Source organism: Lepidochelys kempii, chromosome 7, assembly GCF_965140265.1.
Source record: "Lepidochelys kempii isolate rLepKem1 chromosome 7, rLepKem1.hap2, whole genome shotgun sequence".
Lineage (NCBI taxonomy): Eukaryota > Metazoa > Chordata > Testudines > Cheloniidae > Lepidochelys > Lepidochelys kempii.
In genome coordinates this window covers 112,336,596-112,357,303 of record NC_133262.1, presented here as the reverse complement: position 1 = coordinate 112,357,303, position 20,708 = coordinate 112,336,596, and the positions used below count along the sequence as shown (strand labels likewise).

Here is a 20,708-nt window from a genome sequence, read left to right as displayed (position 1 = left end):
ATTTCCCCCTTGCCTCACCCAGTAACCAGGTAGTCCTGCTGGGTATGGTCTGAAGATGTGTCCTTTAAATCATTTTACTCCTTTTTTAAAAAAATTGCAAGCCACATTGCCTTCTTAAAGGCACTTGGATATCACAGTTGTTGGCACAGGATCAAAACCTAGATATAATAAAAAATAAAAATATGAACACCTATCTTGCCCTGTTCCTCCTATCCTGCATCACTCAATTCTTCAAAAGGAGTGCAGAGAACTTCCCTTTTCTCAATCCCTCTCTCCCCCCAAATCTTGCACACTGAACTCCAGGAAATAGCAGCTGAGACTTTGAATCCCAATGTTAGTTCTGTCATATCTGCACACTTGATTACTTTTTTGCCAAGCCAGCATGCTTACTTCATTTGGTGTTCATCAGATTAATTCAGTTTTAATAATATGATTAAAAGCTAAATTTCACATCAATATAAATTACGATTAAACAGCAAAGAATACGTTATTTAAGCTGTTAGAGACTCATTTATAGTTATAGATTAATTCTGATAACAATGGCATTAAGCCATTTTAGTTAAGAAACGTTAGTTATTAATGTATAGTTGTTTGCATTTTTAATACTTCTGTCATATATCAGATCGGTATTTGTGCATACTGTCAAACTTTATTCTGTTCTTGTCAAAATACTTATTACTGCTGACAGGTATAACATACCCACATTAATCCTTAATTCCCTGATTCAATTTTCTAATTGCATTTTTGGCATCAGATTGCAGCCATTTAGACTTTCGTGATTTATTTGTTTTATGGTATAATAATACACTTTTAAAAATTAGATGCACCTAACTTTAAAAGCCTGAACAGAAAAAAATATTAAGTACTGAAAATTTCAAGTCCTACAGCACTTAGATAAGACATCTCTTCTTTGAATGTAGATTGATCCAAAACCTTTTATACATTCTATTTTCATGGCTTTGTAAGAATAGCAAATACAATTTCATTGATGATCAAATTGGAATCTCCAGTTAGGCTATAATGAGGATTTTTGCATGGTTGGGAGACCCTCCCAATCCTTCCAGCAGATCCACAGATCCTTCCCCTCTGTCACCACACCCTTATCCTTACTCCTTTCATCCCTTCAAATCCACTGTCTTTTGCTGCCCACCAAAGATGCAACTCCTTCAAAAGTTTAACACCCTTGCAGCTGTGATGCTCAGATTAGTCAGTGCTGAGCATCATAAGGCTGAGTTCACTGTCGCTATCACATTACTAGCCTCTTACTGTGCTGGAATTTTTAAATGCTGATTTCTGTGAGGCAGCTTATTTGTATTACTACTAAACTGCCAAACTAATGGAGCTACGTTTTGTGCATTTAAAAATATCTGAAATTATTTCAAACAATATGTCCTTCTATCTTCACTGTAAAGCAGATTGTTCCAAGACATCTAAGAGCTAATATTTTCAGCAGAATATTAGATTTTCCTCTTCCCAAACCGAGGGTGGTCACCTCTCCTTTTTCCGGGAAATAAATAATTTTTTCAGACTGTTCTGTAATAAACACTCGGAGTGGACAAAGAATCCACTGTTCACTCACCTTTCCTTTTGTTTTCCTTTCCCCTTTCTTGCACCCTTCCTCTCTCTATTCCACATGCCCACCCTTTCATCTTCACCATCTGTGAGAGAGGTGTGATGTCAGCAATATCACTCTCACATACTATCACGTGTTATGTTCAGTCTCCTGCACCAGGAAAAGGGCTGAGTCCTGGTGTCCCTTTTAGCTACACCAGGAAGAGTGCTGGGGGAAAGTTGGAGTCCTGGGAACCACATGGGTGTGGAAGGAGCTGTTATCCTGGGATACAATGTGGTATGACTTCAGGGTGCAAACTTTCCAGGGATAAACCACAATGTTCTGTCAACTGCTTTGAAAACTATTCACTCATTTGTTTATATGAAGAGCAGTGCATTTGCAAGCATCATGGACAGAATAAAGTTAGAGTAAGACTTTTTGCACCCTAACTAAAAATAAGAACAAACTTGGAAAATAAAAATGAAATAATCCAATCCTAACATGTTCATCTTTTCTTTAAAAAATAGTCTAAAATCAGAAGAAAGATTATTAGTAAGAGAACTGTATGCTTCTTATATTTTCCAGGATTAATGTTTTATTAACTCTGATTCTCATTGCTGCCTTTTGGTGCAACATAACAGTTGCTCCTTTTTGTGCAAAATATGGCAATTCCAGTAAATAAATCACAGAAGCTAAGTGCTTTGGGCAAACAAACACATGCCTTATCTCTTCCAGAGAAGCTGTGGAAAATGCATGATAAATTGCACATTTCAGAGAACATGTTATGTCACTGTGAAATAACTTTGATTCATGATTATGTATTTATCTTTAAACAACTGACAAACCTCAGGGTATCTAAATTATTATCATTTGCTCTATGCTTCTATAGTTTTTTGCTAGAGAATCTGAATGACTTACAGTAAGATACTGCCTCTGCTTTCTTAGTCTTAACATTCTATTAAAAATGCATCATTTGGAGGGCAAAAATAGAATTCCTACTGTATTTGATTTTGGATGAACTTCTGGTGAAAATGGTTAACAATAATATCATTTGAACCAATTCGTGTTTTGAAAGAAATTAGTGCAAACTCTAAACAGAAAAGGAGAGTGCTTGTTTTATGGGAGCTTTTATAGTACAATAGCAATATAAAATATATCAATTTTGACTTATGTTTTCTTCATCAAATAAATAAAAGGCATAATGGTAAATTTGTTTCTTGGAATTGTGTGCCTGCATACAATTACTTTTGCAAATAAAGATTTTACTTTCACTGTCTTTCTTAATAAGGGGATTAAGATTGTTGTTATTTTGTTTGTCACAAATAAGAGGGAAGGCCAGGAGAGGTGGCCTACACCAACTATTACTAATAGTTGTTTTGTTTGTTTTAAATGAGGGCCCAATCAGGATTGTGACCCCATTGTGCTGTGCGCAGTACAGATATATATTAAGACAGTCCATGCCCAGAAAAGCTTATTTATTGTTAATTATTTATTTTTTAAAATTTTTGTTTACTGTTTGTATTTCAGTAGCACCTAGAGACTCTAATTGAGATTGTCCTAACACACACTGAGAGACATTCCCTGGCCAAATGAGCTTACAATCTAAATAGACAAAGGTTAAAAGAAACAAGCACAGAGAGGTGAAGACCTTGCCAAGGTCACATAATAGGCTATAGACAGGGCCTACAGAATTCAAGTTTCCTGAATCCTGATCCAGTGGCCGATCCACTACATCAAACTACTTCCTATTAGTGTACAGTCTAACTCCGCACTTGCCTCTCTTACCCTCTTCTCCCCTTCCCATTCCCTTTTGCCCCCTTTCCCTTCAGTGTCCCCTCTCCCTTCATTTTTCTATCCATTTAGCTCATCCATTCATAACTAAACCTACTCCTGCAAAAAAATATTATTGTATGAACATGATTGTAATGGGATATGCTGTCCCTTTAAGCCTAAGGGGGACCAGGGATGTTGGTGTGAGCACAGGCTCAGGAACTGGCCGAAACAGGAAGAGAGGATGTGGAGTTAGCAGTGGGATGGGAAGATACCAGGACACTGTTACTTTAAGGCCCTGGAGCTGGAACTCTGTATTGCAGGGTTCCCCTCTCTGCTGGCCCATTGGGAGGAGCTTTCAGACTGAGAGGAGTATATATAAGAACATAAGAACGGCTATACTGGGTCAGACCAAAGGTCCATCAAACCCAGTATCCTGTCCTCTGACAGTGGCTAATGGCAGGTGCCCCAAAGGGAATGAACAGACAGGTTATTATCAAGTGATCCATGCCCTGTCACCCAATCCCAGCTTCTGACAAACAGAGGCTAGGGACAACATACCTGCCCATCCTGGCTAATAGCCATTGATGGATCTATCTTCCATGAAGCTATCTAGCTCCCTTTTGAACTCCATTATAGTATTAGCCTTCACAACACCTTCTGGAAAGGAGCTCCAGAGGTTGATCGTGTGTCTGTCAACCTGTGAAACTTCCCTCTCAGAACCAGGTGCACGCTGACAGAGCAAATAAGGCAGAACTGGAAGGCTAGGTTTCTGCTAGGCAGAATAAAGGCAACATGGTCAGTGGAAGCATAGTAGAAACTATGTTGGTGTTGTGATGGAACTTGAGTTTGGGACACTGAGGACTATCTTGAATTACTTTTGGGCTACTGACTCAGTTTCAGGGGCGGGCTGATGGTTACCCTGAGAACATCTACATGGATCTTCTAAGAGGGCAGATAGAGGATGCTATTGAAAATGCTTTGGCCACAAGAGGGAGCCAGGTGGACGGTGTCCTCTCTACACTGATTCCTGGGGGAATTCTGTGCCACTGTACACACGCAGAATTCATGTCACCTGCAGATTTTTTTCTCTGCAGAAAATAGATTATAATGGAGAGGTGCTGCAGTTACACCTTTTGCCCACCAGGGGATGCTGTGATGCCAGACGAGAGGGCAGCTGGCTCTGGGCCAGAGCAGCCAGCTGTGGAGAGGGAGGGGCAGTGGCAGCGGCAGCCTTCCTTGGAGCACCTTGGCCGCAGGGCCAAGTGAGGAGGGATATGGCATGGGATATGGGGGAGAAGACAGAGCGAGGCACATGGGGCTCTGGGGTGGGGGTCACATAGACTGGGGTTCAGAATGGCTAGTAGGGGTGACAGACTGGGGCAGGGGCACAGGAGCTAGTGGGGTGACAACATTGAGCCAAGGGCCGAATGGGAGTGGGGGTGAAGGATCGCATGGGGATGGGGTAGCTGAGTGGGGGTGCAGGACCACATGGGGACAGGGTCAAGGGGTGCAGGGCCACGTGGGGACAAAGGGGAGGGGGGATGCAGGGACACAGGGAGGAGGGTGGCTGAGTGGGTGTTCAGGGACTCATGGGGATGGGGGAGGGAGTACAAGGACACAGTGGGATGGAGGAAGAGGGTGCAGGGACACATGGGGAAGGGGTGGCTCAATGGTGGTGCAAGGACACATGGGGATGGGGAGAGGAGTGCAGGGACAAATGGGGATGGAGGGAGAAGGGGTGACTGAGTAAGTGTGCAGGGACACAGGCAGATGTACCTGACTGAATGGGAGAAAACAGGAGTCAGCCAGGGTCTAACAATCCCTCCCCCACAAAAAAGTCTGTTCCATACTTCTTCCACCCACACCCAGCAACCCTCCAGGTTCACTCCCAGGCTCCTTCCAAGCAATTACTTCCCCCTCCCTCAGCTCCTCCATTACCCTTGACTCCCACAAGCCTCTGCACTGCTTCCAAGGGGTGCGGAAAATACGTTTCTGTATTGTAGTTCAAATGAATTATTACTCAAAGTTCTGTATTAATATGCTTAGTAAGGAATCTATTTGTCAAAAAACATTTCCTGAATCTTTTTTGTTGTCTGTATTGTTACAAACATACTTGCTGACTGGTATTTTGAAATCAATGGCCAAAATTGGCGTGATTATATATTCCTATTTTGACAAATAAAATATGCAGAATTTTGAAGAATTTTAAAATATTGTGTGCAGAATTTTTAATTTTTTTGGTGCAGAATTCCCCCAGGAGTAAGTGATGTTTGCCACCATTATATTGTTCATTCTACTCATAAGGTATAGCCCTTTCCCCCAGTCTTGTCTATTTAGACTGTAAGCTCTTTGGGGCATAAACTGTCTGCCACTGTATCTGAACAGTGCCTAGCACAAAACGGCCCATTTCTTAGTTGATTAGGCACTACTGTAGTAAATATTGATTATGATAATAACTACTCATATAGTTTTTATACAATTCTCCTTGATTTGTAATGCAGTTGTAGAAACTTTAAAAGAAAACTCTTCCGATAAGAAAATGGTATTTCTTTTTAGTGTGTGAATCTAGTGAAGCTAACATTAAAATATCTCCTTTATTTTTCTTGTACGTCTTTGTTATGACAGGAGAGGACTCCAGAGCTCCGGAAATAAGAGGCCAGATGCTTGGCTGGTGTGGATAATTATAGCTCTACTGAAGTCAGTGGAGTTACACCAGTTTACACAAGCTGAGGATCTGGGTCTGTTTTTTATCAGTTGCTCCTGGACCCCTGTTCAAAGGACCAGCAAAAACCTAGGCATGACAGAGGTCTCATTTTGAATTTAACTGCTGCAATTGGATGAATTTCATCTACATTCCTTTTGTAGATGCTACAAAAATCATAACTGTTCTTACATTGTGGGGGAGGAGGTTGGGGGGGGAGGCAGATTCATCAGATGTGAGGGATTTTAATACATTTTGATTTGTTATCCACTAGATTATGCCAATCTTAAATTAGACTAGATTAGACTAAATACATCTACAAAAATGCCTCTAAAATATTTGCCACCTATGTACTGAAAATAACATTTATCTATTGTTAAATTTACTGCCGTTTGCTCTCAATTCTTATCTCCGCTGAACTGTAATAAATTTTGGTTACTTGGAGGTAGTTAAATAGAAACTAATAATTGATTTTCATGATGGAAGTGAATTTGTTTTCTTCCCTTTATATCCAGTAGTTTGCAGCATATTTAACTTGCCTAAACTATCATTCCTCTTAGTATATTTGAACCAGTTGACATTTATATATACTTTGTATTTTGCATGTAAATGGAAAAGTTTAATGGCTTTGAATCTCAAATCAGAACATTCAGCTTTCTCTCTTTTGCCTTGCAACATGACCGGCTCACTCTCTAAATATTTACAGACAAGAAAGAGAAATGAATACTTATGCTGATTTTGACCTAACATTTTCAGAAATATCCTCAGTGCTTGATTAAACATTTAAGCTCTGAAATGGGAAATTAGTGAGCACAAAATATGGAAACATGACTAATTGTAAATACTCCTTTTAGAACCTTATCACTTTTTGGCTTTGTATGCTGCTCTGTGTTCCTTCAGTTGCTAGAGGCTTGAGGCTTGGTTACTCAAGAAGACTATGGTTGCGACCATTTATTCCGATAGTTAATTTTAAATGAACAGGTTTATGAGACTAATAAAAGGAAAAGAGCTTTATAACTACACAAATCCATTGCCATGACAAGTATTGGGCTAGATTCACAAAGGGAGCTGTAGACTCAGTGCTACAATACCTAATGTGTCCTGACCCCAGGTGGCTTTCATAGCCCCAAGTCAGGCACCCAGGTTCCCTATATGATGCATTAGGAGAGCTACAAGCCTAAGAATGGGATTCACTAAAGCCAATATGCTGGGAGGGAAGTTGCCTGCTAAACTAGCCAAGAGGAAATGCTGAGAAGGGTGTGACCTAATACCCACCCCTCAAAGGGAATTAGGTCCTTAACTCTAGGTCAGGGAGAAATGCCTCCCTCCACTTAGGGTTCACAAACATGAACTCTTGCCTGGATTTAGGCGCCCAAGGCAAGTCAGCCTTTTGGTGTGCGTGCCTTTAAACCCAACAGAATCATTTTTTTCTCTTCTCCAGTGCCTATCATGCAGTGTTTGAGGCATTCACTTCGATCTTGATCCTGCTCCAAATCAGGCAGAATGGGGATTTGAATCCACCTCACTCACATTCCTTGTGAGTGCTCTAACCGCTGGGCTCTTTGGTATTAGGGGCCATCCCCTGCTGCTGCTGGCTGTGTTTTGTGGGAGGTCTGATCCCGTAGATGGCCTCTGAGAACACCTACTCGAGGAGGCCTACCGACAAGATAGGCAGGGAACACCTAGTTTGAAGATCCTGTCAGGGGTTAGGCACTGAGAAGCTCAGTGACGTCAGGATTTAGGCAATTTTGCACTTGTCCATTGGCAGAAATTTAGGCACCTTGAGTATTTTACCAACAGAAACCTAAGTGCCTAGGTACTTCAGGCACCTAAAGGGTTGAGCAACAACTGAGCAGGGACTTGGAGGATATAAATTTTGAACTTAGGTGCCTAAAGTGCCTCTAGCCCCTTGTGGATCTAATCCATGGTAGTCTCGGTTTTGTATGAAAGAAAGCATATCGAGGTGTCCACTACAAAAACAGCATTTGCCAACAGTTACTACACCTATTATTTAAGTGTTGACACTGAGCTCACTGCTGTGTATCACATGAAATCTGGGGAGTCCCTGCCCCAGAGAGCTCGCACACTAACCAAAGAAAACAAACAAAGGAGACAGACAGGATGCTGTGGAAAATCCAAGAGGGAATGACAAGATTTGTATATGTTTATGGACTGACTTATTTATTTATGACTAAGTTTATATCTGTCCATTTATTATTATTATTATTATTATTATTATTTTATTATTTTATTTTGTTGAGTCACTTCTTGTGGACATAGTGATAGAAGTGAGTCTTTTGGGGGGATAGAATGAAGGATTGTTGGTTGATGTGCAGGCCAGAAAAGGAGGGCATTCCATGGATGCCATAGAAAAAGACATGGATATAGTTATCAAAGAAATGGCTGGATGGGTCATCAGCATCATTGTGAGTGACACAGACTGGGTGACATGAAGTGAAACTAGATTATAGAGATATGCAGAGTTGGAGTTGTTTCACTCTGTTTTTTGTATTATGAAAATACGGGAAACATTGTGGTACTGTCTCTCAGATTCCACTGTACCAGGTCTGATCAAAAGCTGCTGTTTGCTGTGACTAAAGTTCACATCACTAAGTTTGTTGAGAAACAAACTGGTAAATACAATTTTCTGGTGTTTGTGATCATTTTTTCCATTAAATTAGATATGCAGTGTTGTCTATTAAAGCCCATATTTAAGTCAATTAAAGTGGGATGGTACAGTCTGTAAATGTGAGGGACTAGCTGAGAAAAGCAGTGTAGTCCAGCATCACTGGGCCTCAGATTAAAGTAGAAATGGAAAATAGTCTGTATCACACATTACAAAATTATCTTCTTTTTCAGGGCACTCCTAAACCAATTGCCATTGAGCCTTGTTCAGGAAACAAAGCAGCGGTCCTTACTGTATTTTTATGTCTACCGAGAGGATCATCAGGAGTCCCACCTCCTGGTCAATCAGGTAAGAGTCACATTGGTAATCTTTAAGATTATAATCCTGCAAAGCAGTCTGCCTGGGAAGAATTCCAGTTTAATGGACTCAATGAGGACATAAGGGTCTGCCCAGACAAGTCACTTTTAGGATCAGGACCAGTAGATAATGGGTACTTTAGTATACCAGCTGATGAATTTTCATTATTAAGGTCACAGTTTAAATTTAATCTGATGTCTCAAGTGAAATGACCATGTATATTTCATACTAGTGAGCATTTTCCACTCAGCAGCTGAACACATCAGCTTCTTTTCAAGTTGCTTTGAACCAAGAGAAATTAAACAATCCTGACGTTACAGAATCCATTGAGTTTGCTTTGTGTTTCCAGTTAGGCCTGTCAATCTCTTTCAGTTAGAATGCTAGAATTTCCCAGAATGCCAGCCAAGTGAATGTAAGGGGTGTGTGAGTGTGTATATCTGCTTCATTAGTGAGGTGTTCACTTTGGAAATCATCCCAGATCACTTTAAATTGGCATTTCCATTATCAGGGAGCATTTCCCATTGTAATCCACCTCATCTGATTTGTGCCAGATTGTTCTACAAAACTGTGTTGTATCTATTCTTACAAAATGGCCTTGAACAGAAAATAGCTGTGTGTGCTCCATTAATCCTTTGAATGCTAAGTGTGACACTCTATATCTCGGGGGACCACCCTGTAACCCCCATATTCCTCATTTATATATATTGTAATATTGCATATAAAGCATACCATGTGAGGTATCAGAGGAAAGGTTATGATCTGCTGAAAGCCATTGCTCTTATCTAAATATATATATCAATGCTTATGAAATGATAAGAATTGTGTTGTATGGTTTTCACTAAAAGATGTGGTGGGTTTGGGAAGTGCCCAGTTATGAGTTCTCCAGAGACAACAAGGGAGGTAACCAACGCCCGGGTGGGTGCTGAACAGATATCACCAACCATTGTCCAGCAGAGGAGTTACAATTCAATGACTCACTCACAGGAGACACACCGGGGTATTGCTTCACCTTGTGACTTAGCAATGCCCACCAGATATGCCTGGACTTGTGTTCTCCAAGCACATGGACTAAGGCTACAAAACAGAACACAGAGGCTACATGCTTTGCCTTTTCTCCTCCCCGCATCTATGCTGCAAGCAACAAGGACACTGAGAAGACTCAAATAGGGGAGAGTGGCCCAGGTTTCAAGGGTGAAACCTGTATACTATGAACTGCGATATGCAGTGGGGTGAGAAAAACTGCTTAATCTAGATGTTGCCCAGGCTAATAGGGTGGAGAGTTTAGACTGTCTGCTTATATTTTATTTTATTTTGGTAACCACTCTGACTTTTTGTCTATCACTTATAATCACTTAAAATTCATCTTTCGTAGTCAATAAACTTGTTTTACTGTTTATCTTTACCAGCAAGCTTGCCTGAAGCGTTTGGTAAATCTGCTCAGGTTTACAAAGGCTGGTGTATATCCACTTTCCACTTGTCTTGAGCAGTGCAAGATGGTATATTCCTGATGTACAAGGCTGGGAGCTGGGGGTATTCAGCTGGTGCCTTTCTCCGTGTGATTCATGAGTGGCTCTGGGAGCATCCATGCAATTTAGCTGGATGTGGGGCTCCACATGCTGTTGTGCTGAGTGATAACAATGCCTGGAGGAGCTTGCTGCCTCACTAGCAAAGCACTGTGAGAGACAGCCCAGGCTGGAGAGTTAAGGGGGCACAGCGGTGCCACAGTCCCAGGCTACACCCCAGGGATCCCGTCACAATAAGTATAATATATATTTTATTGTATTATATATAAAATGGTCATGACAAAAGAGTGAGCAGAGCAATCTGGCACAGATCAGATCAGGTAGATTATTATGAGAGTTGCTGCCAGATAATGGAAATGCTGTTTCAGAATTCACTGGGATGGTTTCCAAAATGACTACCTCCATAATGAAAAGTAAGCTGTGTAGTATGTGCTAGACAGTGTGGTTTATGAATAACTTGTACTCTTAAACAGCCAAAACTATATCCTCTTAACCTTCAAAAATCCATTTGAGATTAAAAAGTATTGAATAATAACGATGGGCAGAATTGGTTGCCCAGTGAAGAAATCAGCAGGACCAATAGTTATTTCTTAGCCTTTTGGGGCTGATCACTATCTGTTATATTAAAGATTCCTTTCTCTCCTTTAGCTACGGGATGAGGATTTAGTTTTTCAGATGCCACTGCTTTTTTGTTGGAATATCTTTTCTGGAAGTGTGATGTAAATAGGGGTGATACTGTGGGGCATGGTGATCAGGGAGAAGGGCGCATAGAACGTATCTAGTTCACATGTTAACAAAATGAAGCAAAGACATAATCATGATTAAAGCTCTTACTTGTTTTCTTCTTAAAACAGAAATCTAAGATAAGAAAAAAATAAAGGTAATTTCTGAAACCTGAGATTAAGATGTTTCTCAGTGTTTTTTATTTTTATTTATTTACCCATGATGTTTAGCTATAGTAAAAACAGTATTTGGCAAGTTATTTTCGAACCAACTTTGCTTCACCTTTTGCTATTTTAAAGAATAATCACCACACTGTGCTGTGATTCACTGGTCACCAAAAGAATGTAATTTTCAAAATAGGAGTTAAGTACAAAAGTGTAGGTGCGCCATTTTGAACATTTGAGTTTACATGGAGTAAACCATATTTATGTTTTTACAGTTGAAAAATGACATTGTCTCCTGCTTCTGCTTTATTTTATTACTTATTCTATGTTCCACTAGCTTCACAAGTAAATATTTCAACAATATTCCTTTGTTTATTACTAGATTCGTTGTCAGCCTTTTAATGTTTATAAATCTGTGAAATTTTAAAATCCCTTCAGCAGCTTTCATTTCGTTCAGGGTCAAAAGAGAACAAAACTGCTTGATGTTTGCAACTGTGCCGATTCATCCATTAGATTATATTGCTGTAATCTTTTTTCTTAAGTGTAATGAATTTTGGTACTTGTGGACTGCTATCACTGTATGTAGTCATGCATAAGGTAGGCAGAAGCTATTATGCAAGTTTCTTGGGATACCTGTAGCTCTGCTAATTCATTTCATTCCTGTCCTGCAGCACTACCTGCTGTTTCATTCTTCCTGGGAGCAGACACTGCCAACTGTGCCAAGCTGTTTGAAATTATATGGAGCTTTGTGCTGTTAACATATGTTTGCTATGCAGTCAGTTTCCCTTAAGACCAAAGCTAAGTTAAAACAGTGAGGCTCAGGTTGAGGGAAATTGTACATGCAATAATTATACAACACCAAATAATCTTAGATTATTATGTTACTTGTATATAATCTCCCTAGAGCTCTTTATATGCATTTTAGGATAAAACTGTCATTGAAGCAAATAATTTTTTAACAATTATAAAATAAGATAATAATGTTGGTTCTCATTTTATAACAGAAGAATGTGGGGTTTATTACTAATGAGCTTATACTGTAAAGTGTTGGAATAGAATACATATTTTTTTTATTCTTAATTTTAAAAATCCCAGTAGTCAGGAGGCCTAATTCTTCTCTCAGATGTCCAGGCAAACTTCTTATTGAAGTCAATGGAGTTGTATCCCTGTCTTTGAGTACAGAAGGGTACAGGATCCAAACAAGTTTGTTGGGCACATATTGAAAGTAACTGTGATGGGGTGTTCACCACCCTTCCCCCTCCCCCCCAAATAGAGTAATATAGGTCACAATGGACCAATTAACCTTACCTGCTGCACCTGGAGGGAAGCCAGTGATTGTTAAGCACTAATTGAAGATGAAGCCCAGCTGTGAGAGGAGCTGGGCCAGGTGTATAAAGTCAGAAAGTGAGAGCAGAAAGGGGCTGCAGGGAGGAGGTCTACAGTCACTTCCTAGTTGGAAAGAGAGTTGGACAGGGTCAAGGAGGATATCCAGAGAGAGAAAGTGCTGGGGTCCTGTCCTGACTAGGTTTTCTCACAAGAGGCCGAAAAGGCCACAGTGTGAGTAGCTGAGGGAAAGGGGTTCCAGATGGGCAAGAACTAATTCTCAGATCTAGCCACAAGGAGGTGCACGCGGGGGTCAGTGGAACCTCTTCACATAAGCACTAATTAAAAAATAAGATTAGCCTGGATTTGAGGAGAAATGAGAACTAAATCCCTGGTGAGGGATATCAGTAAGCTGCAGATCAAGGAAAATTTACTGTGATAGAAATTAATTTTTAGTAGCAAATTTGCTGAACAGATCACACACCTTCTCTGGTTCCTTAGCTGTGTCTCCTGAGTTGCTTTGTAGCATAGCATCAATATTAAAATTCAATGTTCAAGCAAAATAGCTGTTCTCTGTACAATGCATACATACATCACGATAAGAAAAATAGCTTGTTCTAAGACACATTTTACTGTACAGTGGAGGCCAGAGATCATTCACTACTGTTATAATCTCTGACCTTTGACTTTAAGTACCCTAAATGCTTAATTGTACCAAGGGAGAACTGTTAGTGAGGGCAGCTATATGCAAGGTTCTAACAAGGACTAAATTATACATCAGAAATGGTATGGGCAGTAAACTAAACAAATCTCACAATAAGAATGTGAGAGATAAGAGGATAACACATGAACTGTTTATAAAAAAAGATGCCAAAGATATGAGCAAGTGAAACACTACAGTAATGGTCTCTATGGGGGTGTAATTTCTAAAGTTCACTAACATATTGTGCATTAATTGGTCCATGTAGACCCTGCTGGTGTGCACTAAAGGTTCCCTCATGAGCTTTAACATAGTACTTTTTCAAACAGCACTATTAAAACACACCAATAGGGTCTATACATATCAACTAATCTGTAACATATTAGTTTGCTGTACAGTTCTCACTCCTGTAGAGTGCATTACCCCACCATGCAGATTAGCCCTAAGAAATTACTAATTCAAGGCTTGAATGCATCGTTCTGGTGATATGCTGAACAACATTGAGAGAATAATCTAGCAATGAAATAAATTCTCTAGAATGAAGAACAGAGCCCATGTTGTGATGAACAGTAAAACCAACAAGAACTCACACTTTGGGGTATAACATTACTGGACAACGTTCATGAAACTGTGACAAATGTTGGCATGTTCCTTGGAGCTGACCAATAAATAACATAGTCAAAGAAAAATGAAAAGAGAAAGCGAATAATGCAGTATGATATTTCTTTAAAAATAAAGATTTCAGAGTGAGAAAGAAAGATGCAAATGATGTAAAAACAAGTTCCCTTTCCAGCAACAAACACCCACTATTATAGCTGGGGCTGGCAGTAGTGCCTCTTCAGCTTGCCTGACACTTCTCATTATAAGAACCTGATTTCACTTGCTTATAACATTGCCAAACTTTGACCGTTTGGGCTGAAGTTTTATATGCTGTGTGTTTGCCTTAGACTTGTTTTTTGTTGTTGTTGTTGTTTTGTTTTTTTTTAATTTTCAGCCAAAATCATCCCACTAGCCTCACAGAGCAACTAAATATGCTCCACCCCCATAGCCATGGTGGCAACACTGGGCATTTTCTTTGATGGCCACTCTCAGTTCTCCAGGCCAGAGAGGAGTGAGCACTGGAACTGAGAGCAAGGAATCTGACTATCGTGTGTTATTAATGACCTCCCCGCCCCCACTGGGCTCAGATAGCATGGAGGAGGAAGCCGTCTGATTCAAATGCAGAGGGGACAAAAGCCAGGCCATGGGAGATGAAAAACAGTAGATTGTAGCAAGGAGTCTAGTGAGACTAGGACTCGGGGTTGGGGAGAAAACCTAGGACTGTGTGAGCAAGGAGGTTGCAAAAGGGAGTCAGAAGCTGACTGGGCGGGAAGGGGGGAGGTTAAGAACCAGCAGAATGGGAGGCTGGGAATGGTTGGACAAAGAGCCAAGGACTTGGAGTCCAGGTGGGAGAGAGGAGGCTTTGGATTCTTTGGGCCAGGGGACTGGAAGTGGGGAGGCTAGGGAAATAGGAGTGGGGGACTGGGAACCAATTGGCTGGAGTTGACAGGGGAGACACAGAAATCAGATAAGGTAGGTGTGGAGAGACGCAGGCAACCTTAATTCTGACATTTCCAAAGTTTTGAATGCTTGACTTTGCAACTTTAATGATGTTCTTTTAATGTAGTTTGTGTGTAATATATACATACGCTGGATATAAGGGTAATAAGTCAAAGGATAAGCATCCCATAGCTACATATAAGAACACTTATTTGCAGGTGTGAATCAACAATAAAATAAAACATGCTTATTAATGAAAAAGCTTGTAATAAAATAGTTTTAACAGTGGGAGTTCTGGAACCCATCCAAGTTTTGGAAGCTACTTAGGGACTTCCTGGTGCAATGCCTATAATTATGAATGACAGATATAAAGTTAAGTAGACTTCTTCAGTGTTGTTACCTAAAAGCTATTTTTTGATATTTTAGAATAAAAAATAGAACTTCACAACATTCTGGACACATTGGATATAGTATTCAATCCCATTTAATCTACAAGCTACAGTAGAATCATAGTACAATAATTTATTGATTCTATCTGCCTCTTCCCTTTACCATCATAATAAAAAATGATTCATTAAGTGTTCTACAAGACAGTTAGCTCTGGATAGGGGTCTCTTAACAAGAATGTTTGCTTGATTTCTTGATTAAAATGCAAAGAAATGGTGATCCCTATCATTAGACACATGAATGTAAAAACTATGTTAATTGTGAGGAGTTGTAGCATATTACATTTCAAGACATAATACAAAAATAATTCTGATACTTGGAAACAAAAACTCATTAAGATTTTGTAATTGTTTGAAAAAATGTTTAGGCCCAGTCAAACATTCATACTTGTACATGTAACTCATTGTGCAATTCAGTGGGGCTGCTAATGCACCTCTGAGGCACCAGTAGATCCTCAGCACTTTTAGTTGCCACAAAAATGTTTTTGGCTGAAAACTTAATATCCTAAAAACTTAATATTTACTAATAAAATAATAAATGTAAATGTATGATGATCATAGTATCGGATCAAGAAGATCTTCCAATGAAAAATGTTAGTAAATGATGTTGATAGGAATAAGCTGTTACCAAACAAATGCAGAGGATGGTGGCTGCAATGCATGTTGATATCTTTGTGCTGAATCTGTGATGGCCTTTTTTCTAGTTGGAAGGTGTTTATAATGGCAGTGCAGACCCTGAGAGAAGTGAAAATACACAACAAATTAATGCAAAAGCAGTATAATGCAACAAAAGTGAAATGATTACAATAATATATATAAAATGACAATTCACTAAGGGCTTGAACCACAGTGCCAATGCACAGTGTTTCACATATGAGCAAGGTAAACAGATGGGAACCACAAGAAGAACAGTAGAATCGAATCTGCATTAATGAGTGCTGCTTTGTTGCCGCTGCGTTACTCCAGCCTCTTTTTTTACTTTGCTCCTTGGAGTGTAAGGGAAAAGGTGTGCAAAGAGTTTAAGGCGTATTTCTATTCAGTGCAGAAGACTATGCATAGTCCTTGATTTTATTTGTGGCTATGTGTAGCCTCTGTTCACACTTGCACTGGAACGCAACAGCCTTGTATCAAATAGTAAATCTCTAATGCAATTTTGTTTTACAAGTAGATATTTTAGTAGCTTTCCTAATACATGGTGATTGTACAAATGATTCTTTGGCTGATATATGTATTTAAGGGTACTATATGATATGCATTAAGCATTTATTTAGTGTCACACATGTCCACAGTACTTTAAAAAACACAGAATAAGACTTCGTACCTCAAGAGAAAACTGAAGATGGTAGTTAAGAGTAGTAAGGGAAGCATAATTGGTGACTATTAGTATAGGAAAGATATATTCAAGAAGCTAGTTATAAAGAAGGATTTGAAGGACAGGCAGGGAATAAAATGGGAGATGCTTCTAAGCATAGAGGTAAACATGAAAGCAAAGCATAGAGAGCATAAAGGAAACAATAAATAAAGAGATTTGAGAGGAGCAAGAGGAAATAAGAGTGGAGGTGTAGGTGGGAAGAAGATTTTATAGTGCAATGAAGGGCAGAACAAGAAGCCTTGAATAAGATGCTTTAGAGCAGGGGTCAGCAACCTTTGGCACCCGGTCAGTCAGGGTAAAGCCGCTGGCGGGCCGGGCCAGTTTATTTATCTGGAGCGTCTGCAGGCATGGAGTCCTGCAGCTCCCACTGGCTGCGGTTCGCCATTCCTGGCCAATCGGAGCTGTGGAAAGCGGCACAGGCCGAGGGACATGCTAGCCACTGCTTCCCACAGCTCCCATTGGCCGGGAACGGCGAACCGCAGCCAGTGGGAGCTGCGGGGCTCCATGCCTGCAGACGCTCCAGATAAACAAACTGTCCCGGCCTGCCAGCGGCTTTACCCTGATGGGCCAGGTGCCAAAGGTTACTGACCCCTGACTCAGTCTGTTCATATCCCCACTCTGCCTGAGCTGGAGCAGGGATTTTAATCTGACTCTGTCAGATCCCAGCGGAGTGGCCTTGCCCCTGGGCTATAGAGTCATTTTCACTCTTTTGCTGGCCCAATGAATATTTAAGTATTTATGCAAAATGAAACAGCTTCAAGCAGAGAGGCTGAGAGAGACCCACCACAGAGTACCTGATAGTCTACTAGTAAGGGCATTTACCTGAGAGGTGGGAGACCTGAGTTTAAGTTCCTCCTCTGAATCAGAAAGAGTGGGGAGATTAACCCTGGTCTCCCACATCCTGGGTGCATGTTCTAACTAGTAGGCTTCTGGGTATCCTAGAGGACATCACTGGCAGTAATTTAGGTGCCTAAAAGTTTAGGAGGGGGTTTTGAGGATCTAGATTTTGGACTTAGGTGTTCATGGACCTAAAGACCTTTGTGGATCTAGGTGGTTGACCCTGCAACGTCATTTCACATCTTACCTTCTAAAGGCACATTGTTTTATGCATTTGACCAGGAGTTCTTGTCACAAATCTGTCCATGGTAGGGTGCCCCCATTAGACTATGTGGGGAGTACACACACATGATCCAGTTGCTCCATCTCCACCCCTGTGGGTACTACAGGACATCTTTCCAGCAGGCTGGCACTTACCTTTTGTACAGGGCCTCTCAGCTGTCTCATCCCCTCTCTGTGTTCCCAGTGATGCCACCAAACAATCCATAATCAACAAGAGGGATTAAGCAACAGAAAGGTAAAGGAAAAACCTGTAAGCAATTCCTTCCAGGATATGGCCTCTCTTACTTCAGAGGGACTCTGGGAGTATCAATGTCCATTTCAGAGTTAACTGGACCACAGTGCAAGCCTCAATTTTTCCCCCTTTAACTCCGGGGTTCTTCACCCTCCTTCTGTGAGTGCAGGGGCTCTGTAGACTGTCGGTCCTTTCTCCAAAGCAGGAGACGCTGAACATTATATTCTTTTCCCTGGCATGTCCCCAACTGAGTGGAGTTCCCTCTTTTTAACTCCTCCTGCAGTCTTGGCATAATTTGCAGGTACAGCAGGGCAGAGATACTCTAGCCCAAAGCAGCTCTGTAACCTCTTCCATGCTAGTGCAGGGTTTATTTATCCTGTCACAACTCTCTGTATTAGATGCTTATTTTGAATGTCTCTGTGAATAACATACAGTGTCTTCAGGGATACTTATCCTTACTGTTATAGATTGTGTGCATCTTGAACCTAATCCATCTCTCTTATCTATGGTATGTTTAGGGCACACATCACCATGCTCTGAAGGATATTGTATCTCAGTTACCACAGTACCAGTGGAGTGTTCAAAAAAGTTCAAACAAATTTCCGAAAATGTGTGAGAGAAAATCAGAATTACCTTGATAGGAATTTAGGGTTAGACATGAACATTAAAATCATTATTAGAATTGATTAAGAAGTGACTTCAGGTTACAGATATTCAGAAATCATTATGTCTCTGACAACTCGTTTGTAATGTAAAGAAGTCAAGTCTGGAGCTGTCCTTTTCAGTTCTCTGTAGCTACTTTGCAAATCAGCTCTCTGTGTAATGGTGTGTGGACATTTTGTGCTCATCTATTTTGGAGATCATCTTACTGAAAGGGTTGCTTTCTCATACCAAGTAAGACCTATTTTTAGGTGTAACTCTATTCCTTCACTGCTTAGTTCCCTTCCTCCTTTCTGTATCAAATGAAGGAACAAACTTTGTTTATAGCATTAATACTTTGAGGAGACACACATTTGTAAGTGACAGATGGTGCTAATGCTTGCTTTAAAAAAATTTATGTTAATACCAAACAACAAAGTAAATCAACAGTATTCTTCCACTATCACTAGCAAAATAATAATAATAATTTTTTTTTGCAACCTGCAGGGTAAAATCTTTAAATAAAAAGCATTAAAATTTGCAGCACATCCATATTAGAGCTGATGAAGTAGCTGTACATTGATTTGGTTTGGCCTTACTTTTAGAATTTGAGGTAGTTCTGTTGTAAATGAGTTTTAAAATCAATCTAGCTATATTACCTTGATTTCTTTGTATTTCTCAAACACTTATCTGGAAAGGAGATAAGCACTTTAATCTGAAGAGCAACGTACAGCATAATGTAGGTTATGTATCTTCCACAAAGTTGGGCAAGAGTAGTTCAATAGCTGGCAAGTAAAGGTTATATGCAGCATCACCAGCAGTTTTAAGAAAAAGGCACATGTGGTTGTTTTTGCAATAATACACTGGTATTTCAAATGTAACGGGGACTTAGTTTAATAAGAGGCCTATTAATAAAAACAGTAAGAAAACTTTAACTTTCTACCACAAGTTACTCATGATCCAAACCAAAACTTTTACTGACCTTCCACAGTCCTGGGACCTGATTTTTTCCCCCTGCTTTGGACCTTGCTGCATCATTTAAGCCCCAGTCTGCAAATACTTAGGTATATACTCAACTTTACACACATAGTCACCTGTTAAAGTTAAGCCCACATGTAAAAGTTCCCAGGACTGGGGCATTATACCTGTGTAAAGTGAGTGTAAGAGACTACTACATCAGAATAGTAGCATTTTTATGTGTAAATGACTACACAAGATATCAGGCAGTAATGGAACAGCCGCTAGTGTTTTTATCTTACAAGAAAATTAGCACCAATACATACAGAGGTGGCATCTTTCTTCGTCATCATTGAAATATAAGTGTTTTTCTTTGTATTTTCAGAAATAACCTAGTGTTTTCTCATTAGGCATGTTAGGCCTTGTCTACACGATAGAGTTTTGTTGACAAAAGTTATGCTGCTTTAATTAAACCTTTGTTGCATGTCCACATAAAGTTCCTTGGGTCAGCAGAGCACTTCCACACTAGCAGCTCGTGCATCGACACAGAGAGTAGCTATCCAACTGTGCATTTGGTCGCAGGATGCTTTGGGAAGGGTTTGCAATGCCTCATGGGGCAGGTACGGCATCACATGGTGCAGGTTTCTCAATCACATCTTTCCATGGGCATCCTACTAGATTGCCAGCTGCTTTTCCACTGAAGTGTATGTGGGGTGAGGGGGAAAGAATTTGTGACACAGAGTGTGTATGTGAGGGTGGGACAGAGACACAGTGTGTGTTGGGGAGTGTGTGTGTGTTGGGGGAGAGTGAGTGTGTTGGCATGCCGTCTCTTTAAGTTCAGACAGCAGCCTGAGCAACCAATCCTGAGACAGGAGACGGGGACACCCCCAGCACATCAGCCCCTGGTTCTGCACAGCAATCTTTATCCCTTCCCCCCTGCAGCAGCACCCCGCATTGTTCTC

General features: G+C 40.4%; 1 protein-coding gene across 6 annotated transcripts in view; it reads left to right on the top strand.

Moving 5' to 3' along the window:
• Positions 1–20,708, top strand: part of ATRNL1 (attractin like 1) — a 1,081,427-nt gene that overhangs the window by 977,662 nt on the left and 83,057 nt on the right. For all 6 annotated transcript variants that reach the window (XM_073354269.1, XM_073354267.1, XM_073354264.1 and 3 more), the window contains one exon: positions 8,886–9,000. In XM_073354269.1, coding sequence (XP_073210370.1) covers positions 8,886–9,000 — 115 coding nt within the window. The remainder of the gene's footprint in view (positions 1–8,885; positions 9,001–20,708) is intronic.